Source organism: Eptatretus burgeri, chromosome 11, assembly GCF_056783735.1.
Source record: "Eptatretus burgeri isolate ZD-2024b chromosome 11, Ebu_testis_v1, whole genome shotgun sequence".
NCBI classification, from domain to species: Eukaryota; Metazoa; Chordata; class Myxini; order Myxiniformes; family Myxinidae; genus Eptatretus; species Eptatretus burgeri.
Genome location: NC_140971.1, coordinates 64,878,920 through 64,898,830, shown reverse-complemented (window position 1 = coordinate 64,898,830; position 19,911 = coordinate 64,878,920). Strand labels below are relative to the sequence as shown.

At 40.6% G+C, this 19,911-nt stretch overlaps 1 protein-coding gene across 5 annotated transcripts in view; it reads right to left on the bottom strand.

Moving 5' to 3' along the window:
* The window catches only part of LOC147017243 (uncharacterized), a 230,878-nt gene that overhangs the window by 62,202 nt on the left and 148,765 nt on the right, over positions 1 to 19,911 (bottom strand). For 3 of the 5 annotated variants that reach the window (XM_085846694.1, XM_085846698.1, XM_085846695.1), the window contains exons 14-24: positions 19,861 to 19,905; positions 19,724 to 19,759; positions 17,256 to 17,300; positions 16,447 to 16,500; positions 11,494 to 11,550; positions 11,228 to 11,272; positions 10,934 to 10,978; positions 8,637 to 8,705; positions 7,565 to 7,600; positions 6,943 to 6,996; positions 2,905 to 2,976 (exon numbers count right to left, since the gene is read on the bottom strand). In XM_085846694.1, the coding sequence (XP_085702820.1) occupies positions 2,905 to 2,976; positions 6,943 to 6,996; positions 7,565 to 7,600; positions 8,637 to 8,705; positions 10,934 to 10,978; positions 11,228 to 11,272; positions 11,494 to 11,550; positions 16,447 to 16,500; positions 17,256 to 17,300; positions 19,724 to 19,759; positions 19,861 to 19,905 (558 nt within the window). The remainder of the gene's footprint in view (positions 1 to 2,904; positions 2,977 to 6,942; positions 6,997 to 7,564; positions 7,601 to 8,636; positions 8,706 to 10,933; positions 10,979 to 11,227; positions 11,273 to 11,493; positions 11,551 to 16,446; positions 16,501 to 17,255; positions 17,301 to 19,723; positions 19,760 to 19,860; positions 19,906 to 19,911) is intronic. The other 2 variants (XM_085846696.1, XM_085846699.1) reach the window with 2 other exon arrangements.

Sequence of the window (19,911 nt, the reverse complement as noted above, 5' to 3'; positions counted from 1 at the left end):
TTAGTCTTCTGTTTCATTTGAATTGAATTTATTTTAATCCCATTCTAAATTTAATTGAATAATAATTTTAAAAAGATCATGAGTCAGGTGTCCAATCAAAGCAAGGTTGCATCAAAGTGGGACGTCTTGATACCTGGTCATCACTGCCAGCATTTATAAAGTGATAGTTCTAATTATGTCTCTTATTAATTATGTAACACGCCATTACCAAGCACCACACAAAACAAGTCCTGGTGAAGGTCGTCATCTTCTTCTTCTTCTTCTTCTTCCAGCACGTGGCTGCGTGAAGCATTATTTGCTGGTGGCACATCTGTGCTGCTGATGCTGTGCCCCATATAGGTTCGAGTGGGAATTTGTATTTGATTCAAAATGCCGGCAATAGCTCACCTACTCCAACCAAAGGACACTGTGTGATCTTTAACATCAACCAACCCCAGGCTGGACTACTTAGAGGGGAGTATGCATACCTCCAATCTATTCTAACAGACCGATCGTATCAATGACTCATGTTCTTGCAGTCTCCTGGAACCACATTTATGGTCTTTACAAACGTTATTATTAATATTTTTTTGAAACAGAATATCAGCTCCCATTGGTATATACAAGGGGTTGCTTTTTCAAATGCTCAAGATAGACCCTGAAACAATACAATAAAAATTCCTCTTTCAAATTCTCAAATAAGCCACATGCAGGCTTAATTCAACAGGTGCATCATGAAATCTGTTTCCCCAGCTGTGACCAAGTGCTCCCTCAACACATGTCTCTTCCAAACTTCACAAAGCCTACAGTTCTCCAAATCCCCTTTGGATCACAGCATTAAAGGCTTATTTAATTGGGTAGTCGATCTTGTCGGAAAAAAAAAAAATTGAGATTTTTCTACCCTTATTATCAGTATTTCCGTCGATATGTTTGTCTGTCTGTCTGTTCGGTCCAGTGCTCCGTTAATACAATGGCGATTTTGATGAAACTTGGTTGGTAGGTTCAGACCATGACCTAGTTGTGTGCAAATGAGATCCATTGCTATGGACACCACCATTGCCTAGCAACGGGACTTTGAAATTTTTGAAAAATCATAAAAAAATTATTTTTTGGAAAATCAAAAATCGGGCCACGAGCGACTGTGGGCAGTACATTCAGCCATAGTGTCAAAAATTTCCAGCCGGATCCTATGAAAACTGTCGGAGAAGATAGACTTTGAATGAACCCTGGTCGAAAACAATAAAAAAACGAAGTTCGTTATATCTCAGAGACTATGAGTCAGATGTACATGAAACTGGTATGGTAGGTTCATGGTATGTCCTAGTTATGTGTGAGAAAGAACCGTTGCTATGGACCCCTCCATTGCCAAGCAACGGCCGAAAAACCTCTAAATGTGGGGGTATTTTAACGAAAAAACAATCTGCAGCATTAACCCTTGAAGCTAGAATCATGAATTTTCTTGTGCTTAATCCTCAGGTCATTCCTCATCGAACGGGCCCATCGCGTCAGGTTCTATTGGGTAGTCGACTACCCATGTCCGCCTACCGGCTTGTCTGTCTGTATGTATGTATGTATGTCTGTTCGGTCCAGTGCTCCGTGAATACAATGACGATTTCAATGAAACTTGGTTGGTAGGTTCATACCATTTACCTAGTTGTGTGCACATGAGAACCATTGCTGTGGACCCATCCGTTGCCTAGCAACGGCCCTTTGAAATTTTCAAAAAAATCTCAAAAAATTATCTTTTGGAAAATCAAAAATCGGGCCACGAGCGACTGTGGGCAGTACATTCAGCCATAGTGTCAAAAATTTCCAGCCGGATCCTATGAAAACTGTCGGAGAAGATAGACTTTGAATGAACCCTGGTCGAAAACAATAAAAAAACGAAGTTCGTTATATCTCAGAGACTATGAGTCAGATGTACATGAAACTGGTATGGTAGGTTCATGGTATGTCCTAGTTATGTGTGAGAAAGAACCGTTGCTATGGACGCTTTGGTTGGCTAGTAACGGCTGAAAAACGAATAAATTCGACTTGATCGACTACCCATGTCCACCTACCGGCTTGTTTATTAACCAGTTATTTTGTATTTACTTGATTCTTTCTCTTCCATTCACTCATTCATAACTTCCATTTAGTACGAATCATTCTTCACTTCGCTCTTATAAGTCAACTTGTATATCTACAGTACTTCTCCAGGTAATCATTCCAAAATAAGATTTTACCAAATGCCATCTTTTTATTTGAAAAATAAATAAACTAAGGCACATGTTTCTTCTCCTCCACTTCTTTAATATGCAGCACATGGTTGTGGGTAGCATTATTTGCTGGGGACACAGCTGTGCCCCTGATGCAGTGCCCTATCAAGGTTAGAGAAGGAATGTGTAACTTGGTCAGGGTTCTGGTGATAGCTCGCTTACTCTTTGCGAAGGACACCATTTGATCTTTAACATCCACCTCCTAATGCTGAGGCTCAAGACAAAGATTGAACATACATCACAAGTGGGACACAGACATTTACGAATGAGGAACAAATCAACATCGTATCTGGTCGTCAAAGCTCGGATCCCAGCCTCATTTGCCAAGTGCTCTGTTTTTAATTATTTTACACACTTAACATTTGCAACTCCCTTGACTTAACCCGCATGTCTGATTTTACTTGAACAATTACTACAGGGTCTTTGTGGCAATATTTCCAGACCTTATGAAAGATACCATGTGACAGTGCATGAATATAGATGAGAAAGCTGGTTTGACGGCCCTTCAAAAAGTATGTCACACTATGATGCAGTTCCCTCCGCTGGTATCATACCAATAACGGAAGCTTATGGTTTCTCACCACATCCCCCGTAAATTACCTCCATCCCAGTCCAAATCACAATAACACGTAGTCCAAAATGGGTTACAAGTTAACTACAAACTCACAGATTTTCCAGGTGGTCCCGGAAGGCCCGGAGTCCCTGGTGCACCAGGAATACCATCACGACCTGATGTTCCCTGTGGGAATGGTGCGAAATCAAACACACATTCAGATCTTATTGGTAAAGTGAAGCAGATCATGTTATCATCATTGTCGAATGCTGGAAATCTTGAAACAAATACACAAGTCTACCAAGGATCTGAGATATGGTATGCATTAAACTAGACTTACAAAAATCTTCTGCATAACTCTCATGAGATTTGATGCTAACATTATCAGATCCCCTGAAAAATCATCAGAGACTTTTGTAAGGGGTGAGGCTGCTCGCATTATAATGAGTGGAAGGAAACTGAAAACTTATTCTTACAAGTCAGTTCTTACAAAAAAAAGTGAAAGAAACTTCATCTCATCAATAATTCCTGCTTGCTTTGATAGTCACAGGTGACTTTTCTTTTTTTTGCATCTCACAAACAATGCAGTAATTAGAATGAAAATCGAACAGTGGAACAAAAAGTACATTTCGGTCTGCATTTTCTACTTCTGTGACATTTCAACTTGTTCATTGTAGTTAATGCACATTGTGTCTGTAGTTATTATTTTGTAGTTGCAGCAAATATCCCATACTTTCTCAATATCCTTCATAGATTGGAAAACACAAATATATTACAATCGATGGTGCTGCTGCTACAACTACTACGACTACCATGACCTTCCTGTGGAGTTGGCCACGTGAGTAATTCCTCTCAACACCACTCTGTCCTGAGCATCCCTTCTCTGCATGCCACATACTCTCATGTTCCTATCCATCAACTCCTTCCATATCAATTTTGGTCTGTCCCTTCTCCTCCTGCCATAAACTACTTCCTTATCAAAAAACCCTGTCTGACAACACCCCCTTCCTCACATCTGAGGACATTCCCCGACCAACAAAGACGGTCCTCTTGTCCACTCCTGACCACCTCCTGATATCCTCATTCTTCTTTCTTTACTTTTTAGAGATCCCCATCAGCTCTCGGCATTTGCATCTCCTTCTCTGCAGCAATCCCTTTTCTTTTCTCAAGGCCCCAAGCCTCCACTTCAGACAGAGAACTAATCTTATTACAATTTAGTAAATCTTCAACTTCAGCCGAGCCAGAATGTTTACCCTCGCCGAAGGAGAGGGTATTGCATTGGGTCCATTTGTCACTTGCAAACTGAAAGATTTTTCAAGTATATTGGTCAGTCGATTTTGTTATTGTCTTTTTGTTTGTTTTTCGCCTACAGTTCGCAATTTTAAACCGATCTTAACGAAACTTCACCACATAGTAGAGTTTGTCATAAGAAAGAAGCATATCGTTGTTGAGGTCAAAAGGTCAATAGGTCAACACAGGCCAAAGGTCAACAACTTAGGTGAGATTTCTAAAATCCTCAATTTTCATCTGATTGACTTGAAATTTGAAGAGGAGTTGTAATTTGGTCATTGAATTCAATGATCAATTATTTTTGAGGTCAACATAGCCCAAAAGATAAACATAGGCCTACGGTTAACAACTAAGATGGTATTCCTAAAATCCTCAATTTTCATCCCATTGACTTGAAATTTGAAGAGGATTTATATTTCATGTCACAGAATTCAACCAGCTATTTATTTTTGAGGTCAACATTAATCAAAAGGTCAACATAGGCTTACAGTTAACAACTAAGGTGGTATTTCTAAGATCCTTAATTTTCATCCAATTCACTCGAAATTTTAAGAGGACTTATATTTCAGGTCACTGAATTCAACCACAAATTATTTGAGGTCATCTTAGTTTTATGGATTTTGCAAGGGTCGAGCTCTGCACGACATCTTATTCTTGTTTGTTTGTCTGTCTGTCTGTCTGCTTGTCCACTTCGAACTTTCGTGTTTTTCCCCAGAACCGCTTGTCGGATTGAGACAAAATTTTCACCATAGGTGCAACTACTCATGGAGAAAGTTTTAATCATAAATATGACATCATAGGAATGTGATGTGGCAGCCACGTTGGAAAAATGGAAAAACTTTTGACCTTTGTATCTCTGAAACCACACAAAGGAAAAATTGAAACTTGGCACACAGCAAGTACTCCTCATGGGGTACAAGTGTGATTATTTATGACATCATAGGTGTCTTCATTATGACGTTATAATTGCATATGTCGAACGCTACATCTGGTCAATTTGAAATTTTTGGACGGCCATCGAGGGATAAAATGATCCACAGAAAAAAATTTGATGATGTCATCAGTCATGTAATTCAGCCATATTTTTTTTTAAACCTTCAAATATCTTCTTATCTGAAGTGGCTGAACAGATCAAGGCAAATCCTTGCACGTATGGCCGCCTATCCATGAGGAACAAAAGTTTCACATGACATCATAGGTGACATGGGTTGGCAGCCATTTTGGATTTACCCTAAAACCTATAAAAAAAATTCTTCTCCAGAACAACTGGACAGATTGAGGGGAAACTTCACACAAATATTCCACAAGCCTTGGGTGTGCAAGTTTTTAAAGGAATAATTGATAGTTCACATGGTTTGGCAGCCATATTGGATTGAAGAAAAATATTAAATAATATTTTCTCTGGAACCACTTAATCAAATGACATGAAACTTCATATTTATGATCTAATCATGATGAGAAATAAATACTTTAAATTTCAACTTGATCGGACACATAGTCTGGTGGCCAGAATTATTTATTTATTTTTGATCTGGGTTGTTTTACATTTTTGTTTATTATTATTATTTTTTTTGAAAAGGCTCATGAGACTGTGCTTGGATGGGATTGAGGGTCGAGGAGTATTAGCTGAAATGCGAATCCTATCCAGGTTCCTCCTGATGACTGCATCTTTGCTTTTTACTTGTTTGGGTTCCTTCTGATTACTCCAATGCAGGATTGTACCAATTTTGTCTTCCATTTGATTTGATTGTAATTTATTTTGATCCCATTCGAAATTCAATTGAATAATAATGAACGTCATAGGTTAGTGTATGCCTGGTGTTTGCTTAATTGTTAGGGTGGTGGGTTTGGGATCCTAGGATCCTGAGTTCAAATCCCACTCATCTGTTGAATTAATACCAGGTGGGGTTGACTCTGGCTGTCATCCTTCCGAGGTCGGCAAAATGAGTGCCAGCTTGCTGGTATCCTGTGTCGGAGTGGCGACCCGTCCAGTATTGTGTCCAATAGCCAAGGGGACTGCTTAGGCAGCACCAACACTCTGCACAGAGTATGATCCCAATGGATGGATGGTGGATGGGTTAGGGTCAGGTGTCCAATCAAAGTGGGGTTGCATCAAAATGAGACATCTTGGTACCCGGTCATCACTGCCAGCAGTTATAAAGTGGCAGTTCTCATTATGTCTCTTATTAATTATGTAACACACCAGCATACAAACACCACACAAAACAAGTTCTGGTGAGTGAAAACTGAAACCCTCGCCAGAACTTTTTTTGTGGTGTATAATCGATGAATGATTTTACAAATCATTGAATTTATAATGAATTAATTTCCGAACAATCAAAATGTAAATTAATTCACAGTATCAGAACTAATGTTTAAACTCAAGAAATATTAAAATGTTTCTTGAACAGATCAACATCACCTTAAGCTGCATAAAAGGTCACAAGTTCACATTGCCTGTGGTATAAGCACACCATAATTACATCGACCCTTATTTTTAACTGTTAGATTTCACTGTTTGAGCTAGTTGGTTTCACTGCCCTCGAGTAGTAACACTTTACAACGTTTCCCAACATTTCCCTTTAAATCCTCCGGTCACGCAGGAATCATTGGGAACCAATGAGGCCTTGTGGACATCTCTTGAACTGTTTTAACTGTGGACATCATCAGTTTTAACTCTTGAACTGTTTGTATAACACACACATCAGCCAAATGAAATGTGAAGATAATATTTGCAGTATTCCACAAAACCCATTGATCCATGTGATCTCATTCATGGAAGAAAACTTAAGATTAACAATCTTAAAAAAAGAAAAAAAAAAAAAAAGGCTATGGAAAAGGCTCATCACATTTCATACTCACATTCACTCCAGGTCTACCCTGTGGTCCCTGAACACCTTTGTCTCCCTTTGGACCCTGTAAAATACATTTCAGACATCTCTCTGAATAGTGGAGAGCTGAGTCCACAGGTGAAATCAAAATCCTTTTCCTCTTATAAGCTTAATTGTGCGAGCAAAATGATTAAGTTCGGAATTCATTTATCATTTCGAATGCAGCCTTTGGCTGCTGGTCGCATCATTGCTGAGAGCAGAGCCGTGCCGCTGATGCAGTGCCCCGTTTCCAGTGTGCTGGTATTCATTTTGCCGACCTTGGAAGGTTGACGGTGCTGAGTCAACCCACCTGGTGTCATATAATGGCACGACAGAGGCTGCAACTGAAGATCCTCAGATTTTAAGCCAGCCACCTTTACCATTCAGCCAACACCAGACATAAGAATTAATTGAGAGGCAACTACAATCTTCAACATGAATGTGAGGTCAGGAAACTCAAGCAACTATGGTTAAATGCTTTAAATGTCATACGTTTCCCCCTACTGATTGCAAAATAATTAAGGCAGCATTGAAAGGGCCGTTTGGTTTCAACACATTTCAGCTGGGCACTCAGAGACTGTTCTGAGAGTGTAAGGGTTACATCATGTGCTCACCTGGATTCCTGGCTCACCAGGTTTTCCATCAGCACCCTAAAAACCAACAAAGACCACAGTGCAGTTTGCCCAGCCTAAATGCTGCACCCTTAACAATAGTTTTACTGAATTACGTGAAATGGTCGAGATCAATCATTAGGCTTCCAAACTGAAAATGTGACCAAGCTGCAAGCTGTGGATCTAAATTGTTCTTGATGGGATTGTTATTTTCTTTCCGAAACATTTTGTGACTCCTTTTTCTCAGGGACTCTGCACTGAGAGACTTGAATCTTCTCAGGATTGTTCTGGGTCATCAGATATAGTGCTTTCTCTTCGATTAACCTGATTGGTCGAAAGGCTTGGAGGTGACCTTGGATTTAGGAATTTTTAGATTTATTTATGAAAATATAATTCAAAGACCTTCTTCTCCAGAACTGCTGAATCAATCGATATGAAACTTCTGATGCACCACCATTGTTCTGGTGTGAATCGAGTTTCTGAAGGAGAACTATCTCTGGAATAAAATGGCCGGCAAAGGCGACTCGAAATTGATTGGTTTTTGAACATCAGGAAATTGATGGACTTGGAGGAAGAAAGCTGGTTTGTAGAGGTTGTTATAGGCTATAGCATTTATGATTTGAACACTTGTAATCATAACCTGTTAATGTATCCTTAGAAACTGAGATGTCACCTGCAGCAACCGAGACACTAATGGCCCTTTCGACAAGAAAACACTAATGGCCCTTTCAACAATTTCAAAGCTTTGTAGCTTTGCTCGTTTCAACAATAATAAATTTGAAGGAGTCTCTTGATTCCTTCTTTCATCTCAAGGTGTTACTGTTTGTAAGCTTTGATTGTTATTAAAAATTCTAGTTTTATTTGCATTTACTATTTTTTTTTTACCTTGAATCATTCTCTCATATTTCTAGTCCCATCAACTCACCTCCTTCCTCTATGTTTTCTATCAAAGGATAATAATTTAACAACAGCAGTAACCACAGAAATCTGCCTTCCAGGCTCACATATGCTAGATCTACATATGCAAAAGACCTTGCATTGAACAATGGGTGAGTGAGCGGACATCTTAGCTTACCTGGAGGCCTTGAATGCTGGTTCCAGTGGGCCCTCTGTCACCTGGTAGGCCACGATAGCCTCTCTCACCCTGGCATGGGAGGAAACAAATAGAATTGAGGAGGTAAGTGAACTCTGAATTACCTTTCAATTCTCAGTAGTGAACAACACATTGTCTGAATTACTGAGATTGAAATGTCTGGCTTCAAAACAATAGCTCATCAAATGATCACACTTAAGAAAGTCAACAAAGCAGCAAGTTAAAAATTAAACCCACCATGATTCAGATGGACAACCACAATATGAAAATGGTCATATCGAGGGTTAGAGAAAATTATATTCTGTATGAAAAGATATTTATGAAAGTCTTGGTACTCAGAATGGACACTTCCCACAGAGAAAAGTCCAAGCCTGGTGTTGGCTTATCGGTTAAGGTGACTGCCTTAAGATCTTAGAGTCTTGAGATTGAGTCCTTGGCGTGCTGTTAAATAACACCAGATGGGTTCACTCAGCCTGTCATCTCACCGAGGTTAGCAAAATGAGTACCAGCAAACTGGAAACAGGGGCACTGCATCAGTGGTACAGCTGTGCTTGCAGAAAATGATGCAACCAGCAGCCACAGGCTGCATATAAAAAAAAAACCCAACAGAGAAAAGTCCGTTTCCTCTTCAAAAGATTATTTCATGGTTTTGAGACTTTCATAAGCTGAATTAGTCAACTGCTCAAAAATGTTGGACCGATAGAGCGCAATTTATAATAATCAATTATAAATATTACAAGAACAAAAGTAATGTGGCTCTTTTTAAAAGAGGTATGGACGAGTATTGTAGATAAATTGCAATTTTTCTGGAAGTCAAACTTCACATGGTGACTTCGGCATGCCCAGTAATGATACAACCAGCAGACTAATTCGGGTGTAAACTATAATGAGAGAGGGATATGTTAGATGGAAAAATAATAAATGCACTAAATGAAGTGAAATCTTGGTATAAAAACTCTCAATGTGTTTAAAAATGGCAGTGTGGTGCAATATATTAAGAGATCTATGGGAGGGGTTTCCCCAACATTTTACAATAGTAAAGATACAATCAGACTCGATTGAATTGTGGTTCGAGCATCTGCTCTAAATGTGGGAGGTTGGTGGTTCGATTCTCACACTGGCCGAGTCATACAAAAGATTTTAAATGATGATGCTTTATCACTTCTTCCTCACTTGACATTCAGCATTTATAGGATCTTCTTCTTATTGTTATTATTGGACCCATACTCTTGAGTTGAGCATTGGAACTGCCAAAGCAGTTTTTCCTTGGCATTGTTTGTCCATTTAAATTTTAATGACTCTTTTAAATGTGTTTGTCCACTCTGCCCTTTCAAATGCTGAGCCTCAAGCAAGGAAGCAGCACATACCATTTAAACACACACATATATATATATATATATATATATATATATATATATATATATATATATATATATATATATATATATATATATATATATAGGTGTTCCAAAAAAATGAAAGTTTGATTTGTGCTGCTCCCTGATTTTGCCTTTGTTCCAATACCCCATAAGAACTTATAGGTAAAAAATGAACAAAATTCCATGATATTTAGGGGTTCCTCAAGTTGGCACAATTATGTCCATTATGGAGAGGGCATTTTGCACTGCAATGTCAAAAAGCTCATCTCGGTCTCCTTGGAAAAACTATTCTTTCATCCTATATGACTGCTGTGGTTTTTGAAAATATCAAACAACCATATTAATTGTGAAGTGTACTGCGTTGTGCATATTCGACGGCAAGTTGTCAGTTACAGTTTAGCAAATTTCTACAATATTGTGCCAATTTGAGGAACCCCTAAACATCCCCCAATCTGCTTCATATTTGGTGAGTATGTTTCTACTGTAAAATGGAACAAAGGCACACCCAGGGAGCATGAATATTCATACTTTTATTTTTTTACCCCCTATTATGAAACACCCGAATATATATATATATATATATATATATATATATATATATATATATATATATATATATATATATATATATATATATATATATATATATATATATATATATATATATATATATATATATATATACACTAAGTATGACTTGGTGGCCAAGGTTTGAATAACCACCAACCTCTCAGACTCAGAGCGGATGCTCGAACCATTACACCCCAAAGTCCATGAGTCTGAGACCCTACAAAATAAAACAAACTTCATTATAATACCTTCATTCTGCCTTCACTACCCACCCCACCTCCCTTCTACTTCCCATTCTCAAAATCCAGATTGTGCCTCTGGGTATCTTACCTTCACTCCAGGTCGACCGACCTCACCAGGATCTCCTTGTATTCCCTTTCAAAAATGCACACAATAATGAAATACGTAGAAGATACATAACATTTCTTTACACTAATCTCAAATATTTCATCCAAAAACAAACAAATTGGAGTGTTTTCATTTGGTTTTTCAACATTCGCTATTTTGTGTTTTAATACTTTAATCTTTATCCTTCCTCTTATCAATCCATTCTTTTTTCATTCTCTCGATTAAAAAAAATTGAAGGAAGAAACATAGAACACATCATTGAGGGTACACACTGACCATCAATCCGGGAGGCCCTGGGAGGCCTGTAGCTCCAGTCATTCCCTGAGTGATGATAAACACAGTGAGAATTACAGAGGAATTGCCTTTTCCAGCCCTCGAAGTATCTCGACTTGATACATATCCACTTCATTTCCCTCCCCACCAGCATGCATGACCACGCTGCCGCACACGTAATGAGCGGGTAAATCCTGAAGATGTCACACCGCTTGGCTCACGTGTGGACTGAAAGTGCCGCAAATCTCTGGCACATGAATTCCACTTACCCGCTGGCCTTTCTGCACCGGAGGAAGTCCTGGCTCCCCCTTTGTCCCTTGAATTCCCTGGAAATGGTTGAGAAACAGGCTTCGTATATTGTTATTTCAATCGATTGATATCAATTTCACAAGGTAACCACCAATATTCCCCCCCTAAGATTGTTTCTCACAATATCGAGTGAAACTGTTTTGTAATGTGTACAAAATTTTATAACAGCCTCGTCTAAAATTGTCATAGCTCCATGACTAATTATTCCTTCTCCAATTTGAAGCTGGAACGATATCATATTTTAAATGATTGTGACTTTATTCTGCAGTGGTTTTTTAGAATATCATTTTGTACACATTTCATTGGGTGGCCATTTTTTTTCCTGTACCGTCCCTACATATGGAGTCCCACCGTACTCTATGATATGTTCTGGTACATATACGGGACACTCAGTCTGTTCACATTCACTGAAGAAGATTTATATGAGCTCCATTTATTTGTTCTCGGGGGCCCGTTAGTCCGTGTTGGACCAAATTTTCATTGGTCTTCACGGCCTTGGGCATCTTTGCTCGCCTGAACAAAAACAATAGGTTTTCCAGCCTGGAAGCCATAATAATAATAATTAGAAGTCTTTCGTGGTCTTGGTGGTCTTAAGGGTCTTCAAATGACAAATGGGGTCTCAGCAGTCTAAAGGGTTAAAAGGTACATTCCAATAGTATGTAATTAATTAATAGACACAAAAACTTGACACACACACACACACACACACACACACACACACACACACACACACACACACACACACACACACACACACACCATGTATCATAGATTTCATTGGAAAACACTCGAAGTAGGGATCATTTGTCTTTTTTTGACAGAGACCCAACGCTAACGCACGAACTTGCACACAAGTTACATGCTTGGTATATCGGATTTGAACCTCGGTTCTGCACATAATTCACAAAAGGGTTTATTCACAAAAGCAAAACTTTGAAAACAATGTTCGATAGTTCAATTACCATTGAAGCAAAATTGAAAGCTCGGCTTCACAATGTAGCACCCCATTTGTCTTGAGTGATATGTACATCCTAAGCAATTGTAACTCAGCCTTCATCATCCATAAATACTGCGTAAGGCGATAACAGTGCTTTGGTTATATAATGATTTGATACGAGTGTACTTTGGATTTTATTGTCCTTGAAATGCCAACTTTCGTTGACAGCTTAATTTCTCATCTTTCTGGATTGTTGCAATTGTCTATCCTCCTGCATTCATGATCATTATAGTATTCATCTATTAATTTGTCACTATCCTTCCAAAACAGAAGTGATCACAAGAACTACAATGATAATAAAAAGAAGACCAGAAAAATGGATTATAATTATTATTAGCAAATACCACCCGTCGCTTTGCTGACGGGAATACTGAGAAGTGGGAGGGGGGGAGGAGAGAGGGGGAGATTAAGAAGGTGGAGGGGGGAAGAGAGGAGGGAGGGAGAGTGAGGAGGGGTGGGGAAAGGGAAGGCAGACATGTGGTGGAATGTCAATTGTGATTCATTTTGTCTCATCAAAATGATTCAGCATTGAATAACTAAACAGTGACGATGGAAACAAAATAATGTTTGAAATCCATTTTCTACCAGTCATTCTATAAATACTGTCCAGAGACAAATACCACCCAGACATGCCCGGAGATACACAGTCTAGAGACAAGCACCGTCCAGACATGCCCGGAGATAAACAGTCTAGAGACAAGCACCGTCCAGACATGTCCGGAGACAAACACTGCCCGGACATAACCACCATCGGGAGAGAGGGAGAGAGGGAGAGATGGAGAGACGGAGAGACGGAGAGAGACACAGAGAGAGACAGAGAGAGACACAGAGAGAGACAGAGACAGAGAGAGACACAGAGAGAGACAGAGACAGAGACAGAGAGAGACACAGAGAGAGACAGAGACAGAGACACAGAGACACAGACAGAGACACACAGAGAGACACAGAGACACAGACAGAGAGACACAGAGAGACACAGAGAGACAGAGAGACAGAGAGACAGAGAGACAGAGAGACAGAGAGACAGAGAGACAGAGAGACAGAGAGACAGAGAGACAGAGAGACAGAGAGACAGAGAGACAGAGAGAGAGAGAGAGAGAGAGAGAGAGAGAGAGAGAGAGAGAGAGAGAGAGAGAGAGAGAGAGAGAGAGAGAGAGAGAGAGAGAGAGAGAGAGAGGGAGAGAGAGAGAGGTGGGGGTAGGGAAGTTAGCAGAGAGAATGAGAGAATATATTATGCTTTAAGAACACACACACACACACACACACACACACACACACACACACACACACACACACACACACACACACACACACACACACACACTAGTATAGGTTTGGAAATACAGTACAACCCATCAGTGGGTGGGAGTAAGAAGGAAGGGAAGGGAGAGGAGGGAGAGAGAAGGGAGAGAGGAGAGAGAAAGGAGAGAGGGGTGCAAGGAGGAGGGATATTGAGGTGGGATGGGGGAGCAAGGAAGGAGGGGGGAACGAGGAGGGGTGGGGAGTGAGGGGCAAAAAGCAGTAAACAATGCATAAATAAAACATATAACAAAAGAAAACATCAAAATGAATTACTTTGGAATAGGTGTTGTCATGATTGGGGTTGGATTCACTTCATATTGCTTGTGGCCAGCATATCCAGGTGTGGCAGGCAGTCCAGTTGAGGTTGAAGGCTCAGAAGTTGAAATGGAGGCTGATTCGCTTGGGATTTTTTGAAGAACTTCATAATGGTGCCTTGAGTGGCTGCCTTCACTTTCTGTTTTTTGACCTCCTTGTAACATTTCAGGACATTCTCCATCTCCCTCCACACCTTGGAATGTCTCATGCAGTCGGGATCATGTTCATCATGAACCACTCTTGCTCAGAGTGATGGAGCACAAACCACTCACTCAGAATGACGGAGCATGAACCACTCCATCTGAATGATGGGGTACGAATGACTTGCTCCGAACAATGTGGCATGGATAAACCATCTGCAGTGAGTGAAGGATTTGTTCAGAATGACATAGTGCGGTTGTTCTTTCTTTCTTTTTGGGGTTTAATGGTGATTTCAGAGCCGTGAGGCTCTATATACACAACACATCGAAACACCTCACATATGGACACTGGAGGCTTATATTGCTAGCACCGTTTCATTAGTTGACAGAACCGGGGGTGCTTCTGATTAAGATGGCAAAATGCATCTGGCAGGCCTGACCACGTGATCCCCATGACACGGACAGAATTCAGTGGACACAATCTGGGCTGCTCATCGTACCAAGGGCAGAAAGAGAAAACATGAACCAAATCCTTGGGAACCTTATACCGTTCACACAACCCCATGGGGTGACACAATATCCTGGAAGATAGAGGTTGAGAGTGTGGTGTGTTGGCATAGAGCGTTGAGGGGGCGTGCCCGTGCCCGTGCAGTTGTTGTTGAATTAAATCCGCGCTGCAGCGAAAACGTGCTTTCAGAACACGCCCTCCCTTCTCGAAACAGTCGACAGTACATCCCGAGTCAGGGCAGGAACTGCACCGCCATCCATTGTGGGATGCTCGGCAAGCAGCTTTAGCACTCAAACAAGCACTCCAGTTGAATGGTTGGCAAGCTATAGTGATGTCTGATTGTCCAAATTATGTCTGAATTGGACAAATGAACACATTTTTGGAGTCAGAACTGCTGATACTTCCAAATCAGAAGCTTAACTTTTGAAATTCTGCTTCGTTTAAGAGATTCTCTTGGTTATTCATATGCAGAAGGAAATAAAGCAACAAACGCCGACATCTCCGGGTGTTCATAAGCATTGCAATGTACCCAGAGATTCGTAGCTTTGATGAACAGGCATTCGATATGAGTGAGGAGACTGGAAAAAAACTTTATCGTAAAGAAATCATTGCAGCCTGTTCTAAGTCAAGGCAATGTTGAGCAGGCCGAAAATCATGGTGGCTTCAGACCCCAGCGAGGTTACCTAGGATATGCCTTAAGACCTCATAGAGAGTGGTGACCAAAGATTATCTGATGATGGATATAATTAAATAAGGCCATTAATTATCTTCAAAAGGGGTGTTTTAATTAACTCAAACATCCAATTTTCACTCTTGCACTTCCTTGGAGTTTTCTTAGTATGGATGCAAAGTTTCAGGCTGATAGGTTTTATGGTTTTGGTGTTATGGAGGACACACACACACACACACACACACACACACACACACACACACACACACACACACACACACACACACACACACACACACACACACACACACACATTAGTGTGGATGTCCCCTGAATTTCTCTTGTGTCATGCGTGGAATAACAGCAAGCACAGGATAATCCAGATGGGAGAACATCTACAACAGAATACACCACACTAAGCACTTCACAATGCAGGGCCTAACTGGGGTTTTTAAGATTGCAGTAGATCTACCTGTTTACAAAATAGGTGTATGGACGGACTCACGCACTCACTGACACGCAAAACAATTACAATAGCATCTCCCGTCCATTTGGGAACAGGTGAGGTTAATCATCAATCCATGGAAATATCTCCACAGAGCGTTACCATGGACCACGACCCAAAAGGTGCAGGGTGCAATGGTCACATGGAGTCTCTGAAACTTGACAGCAGCACTGCTCATGGACACAGCACTGATTAAGAATGATGCCATAATCAGAGAAAAAGAAAAGGAGGATGAGGAGGAGAACAAGAAGAAGTTGATTCCCTTAAGAAGCACAAACAATATACTTGTGGGATACTACAAATACAAGGAAATGAAAACAAAAAACAGTTTTTCCAGCAAAGAAAGATTGAAACAAATGTAGAAGTCGAAGTCGAGAGAGAAGGAAAAATTTTAGAAGGCAATAAAAAGGTGCACATGAAAAACACACAATGAAGAAAAACGAGTCGAAGATAATGTAGATGTCGACCACACACACCTCCTCCCCAGGTGGTCCTTGAAAACCATGAGGCCCAGGTTTGCCCGGCTCTCCCTGGTGGGAGGTAAACAAAGCAAAGAGCGGAAGAACTGCAAATGCATGGCTTGCCCAAGACCAAACAAATTAGATACACGCTGCGTTAATGTTGCTACGAGCGCAGCATCACTCAGATGCAGGAGAAATGGCTGCAAGCAACATGGCTCGGGATGTTCCATTAGTCAGAATGCGAACAACCTCCCCATCTCCATGGAAGCTAAATATAATCTATCCGATCCCGACGCTCCAGAGAATGGGCACACTTATAACCGACTTTCACTCTGCTGCCATTTTGAGTGGGACGTTATATATTTTGGAGTGGTAGAAAAAAAATAAAACACGTGTGTGCAATTATCATACTTCAATGCCCCCACGCAAATCGAGGTTCGAGGATGTTTTCCATTAAATATGAAAGCATTACCGGTCGTATTTCAGTTCAATCTGGAAGGGACCAAGTTGTTTCTAATTATGTACAATCGGCTGGTCTTCAACACCGCAAAGGAATTAATTTGCAGAGGAAATGCACTGACACACTGACACACACACACACACACACACACACACACACACACACACACACACACACACACACACACACACACACACACACACACACACACACACACACACACACACACACACACACACACACACACGATACCAAGTTACCAAGTGCTTGATAAACCGCAGATTTGCGTTACAATATGTAGGACAAAAAGAAGGTTTAAAATTGCGACCACACACGTTAAAAAATTCATTTGCATCACACTTACATTGGATCCAGGATCACCTTTTGGTCCAGCATCTCCTTTATCCCCCTATGGGGGCACAAGTAAACGACCAGCAGTTTATGTTACAATCACAAGCACAGGACAGAAATTGATGTTAATAACAACTGCATAGAGCACGAGGAAATCCACATGCAAAATACTCATACTCAGAACAGCTGTGTACACTGAAGCATCATAGCATGTGCAGCCTAATCCACCGGCATAACCGCGATAACTTGCAATATGGTGGTCCCAGAAAAGTCGCGGAAAATCGCAGCAAGGGCGATCATCGACAATGATGACATAGTGCTAATGTATGTATGACCTGGCAATTACATCTCGTCTGAACATTGAAAACACCATTCAGACATAAAAAAGGAAAGGACAGCATTGTGAATCGAGGTGTCAGCACTCAATAACGTCGGACAAAATAACGAGGAGATTGGAAAAATGTCCGAGCACCAAGATCTGAAAACGAAGTCAAGAGAAAGCGGAAGATGAAGAGCGCCGGCATTTTCTCGGTGATAGTCGGAGGAACTGGAGTGATAAAGCAGAGGCTCGCTGTGATTTTGAGAACTACAATATTATTATATATATATATATATATATATTTATTACAACAAACAACTACAATCAGAGGCCGTCTGGGGTTCAGTGATATTCCTTTTGAGGTTGGTGAAATGAGTACCAGTGTACTGGTAGAGTGGCACATCATCAGCAGCACAGGCACACTTCCAAGAAAAATGATAGCTATCTGGCAGCCAAGCGGCCATATGCAAGAACAGAGGAGTAAGCCGCTAGATCTGCCACACCTGCATCATACCCACAACCAGGAAACTCAATCCAGCACCGAGACGAGTGGTTAAGATGTTTTGGGATTCATAAAGATGAACTTGTAGGGAAAGCAAGACAATTCGATAAAATGGAAGACAGACAATTCGGTTGTTTTGGTCAAATTTATCACGTCATTTATATTGTTCGTCCATATGGGCGTATCAATACAAGCCTTGGCTTCTGAATATGCCTCCATATTTGCTTCTGTATAATATGTTATTTTGATTGCATCCTTCTGAGTTCATCAAGCTCTGGATGTATTACTTCATATATTTTATTTTATTTTACTGTACTTATATTGGCAACCATGGATATTAATGTCTTTTTTTGAAATTGAAATTTGGAAATGCTTGCAGCAGTGGTTGATGAACCCAACACTGGCATGAAAATCCTTCAGAAGTCTGTCTCAGTACAAGGACAGGGTCATCCAAGGATGTAACTCACAGACGTGTCACACTTGCGATCATAAAAGCCAATTGCCCACTTTTTCAACTCCAGCCAACAACACTGGCACTGGATTGGAGATCGAATCAAACTATATCAGCAAGAGCCAAAATCCGACAGTTTTGCTCTTCGATGGCGAGCCTGAGCGGAATTTTGCACTATTCTCAGTAACACTATTCTCAGTTCCTCTTCTTCGTAAATGAATTTGTTGTATGGGGAAGTCAATAGTTGTTGCTGTGTTGCAACATTAATTACTTACTCACACAAAAGCTTATAATGGCACAAAAATCTGTAAATAATATGCAAACAAGCAAATGAAGCAAAAACACAATGGAACAACAGGAGGGTGCAGTGGTAGGCGCTTACTTTTGAGCTGCATAGTCTGTGTTTGATTCCAAAGCTGAAGATAAACTGTCTCATTGGCGTTTTACAAACTGGGCGATGCGTTACCAAGTGCTTGGACAGACGTTAAGCCAGGTGTCTAATCTGTAGCCATTAGTTTGTGGAGATCAAAATCCCACGGTGCCTTTTGCAAGAGTAGGCCATTGTGTGCGGGCACCTTGAACAAATTCAAAATCCCTGCCCTAACATATCGCGCTCTGCAACAGAGTGATGGCTTGCAGTCCAGGGTCGGTTCGTGGCCAGCAACATTTACAACTCGTCACAAGCATGCTGACGCTCTCTGAAGAGTTTGGGCACACCTTCACTTGACCTTGCCTTCACTACATTTTTGAGGCAATTGAATCAAAAGACAATGCAAATGTTATATTTGCAAAAAATTACAAGATCGTAACGAATTCGAGAAGTAAAAATTTCTTGAAAAACAACAGCTCCGCACGATGATGAGGAAACTAAGACCCATGCCAATTCAGAGACATCTGTGGCTCTGTGGAGAGAGTTGTATAACTGAGGCTACCACCTTTGCAATCCCTTCGGTGCATCAATGCTCTATTTAAAGGCAAAACAAATATTATTATATCTGAAAGTCTGTTTGGATTTGCTTTCAAATCCATGATGGTTTGTTGCTGAAGGTAATGGAAAACCCAGTTGTTGTTTTTTTTTGAATGGCAGTTGAGATTTCATAAGAAGTTCATGCTGGAGCGGGTATCAGCAAGCTCGCTCGGCAACCGATGGTTTTCCATAAGGTTGATTTGAGCTCAAATCGGGCATGCAGCTGAATGCAAGATGCTCACCTTCAAGCCTGGAAAGGCCACCATTCCTGTAGGTCCCTGGAGTAAAATAAAATGAAATAAATAAATACAGACTGACATTTTGCAGTAAAAATCGCAAGTGGCGATGAAAAATTGACAAATTCAGAGTGATATTTTACCCTCGGACCCAAGTTGGTCCTTTCTCCTTTGGGTCCTCCTTCACCCTGGAT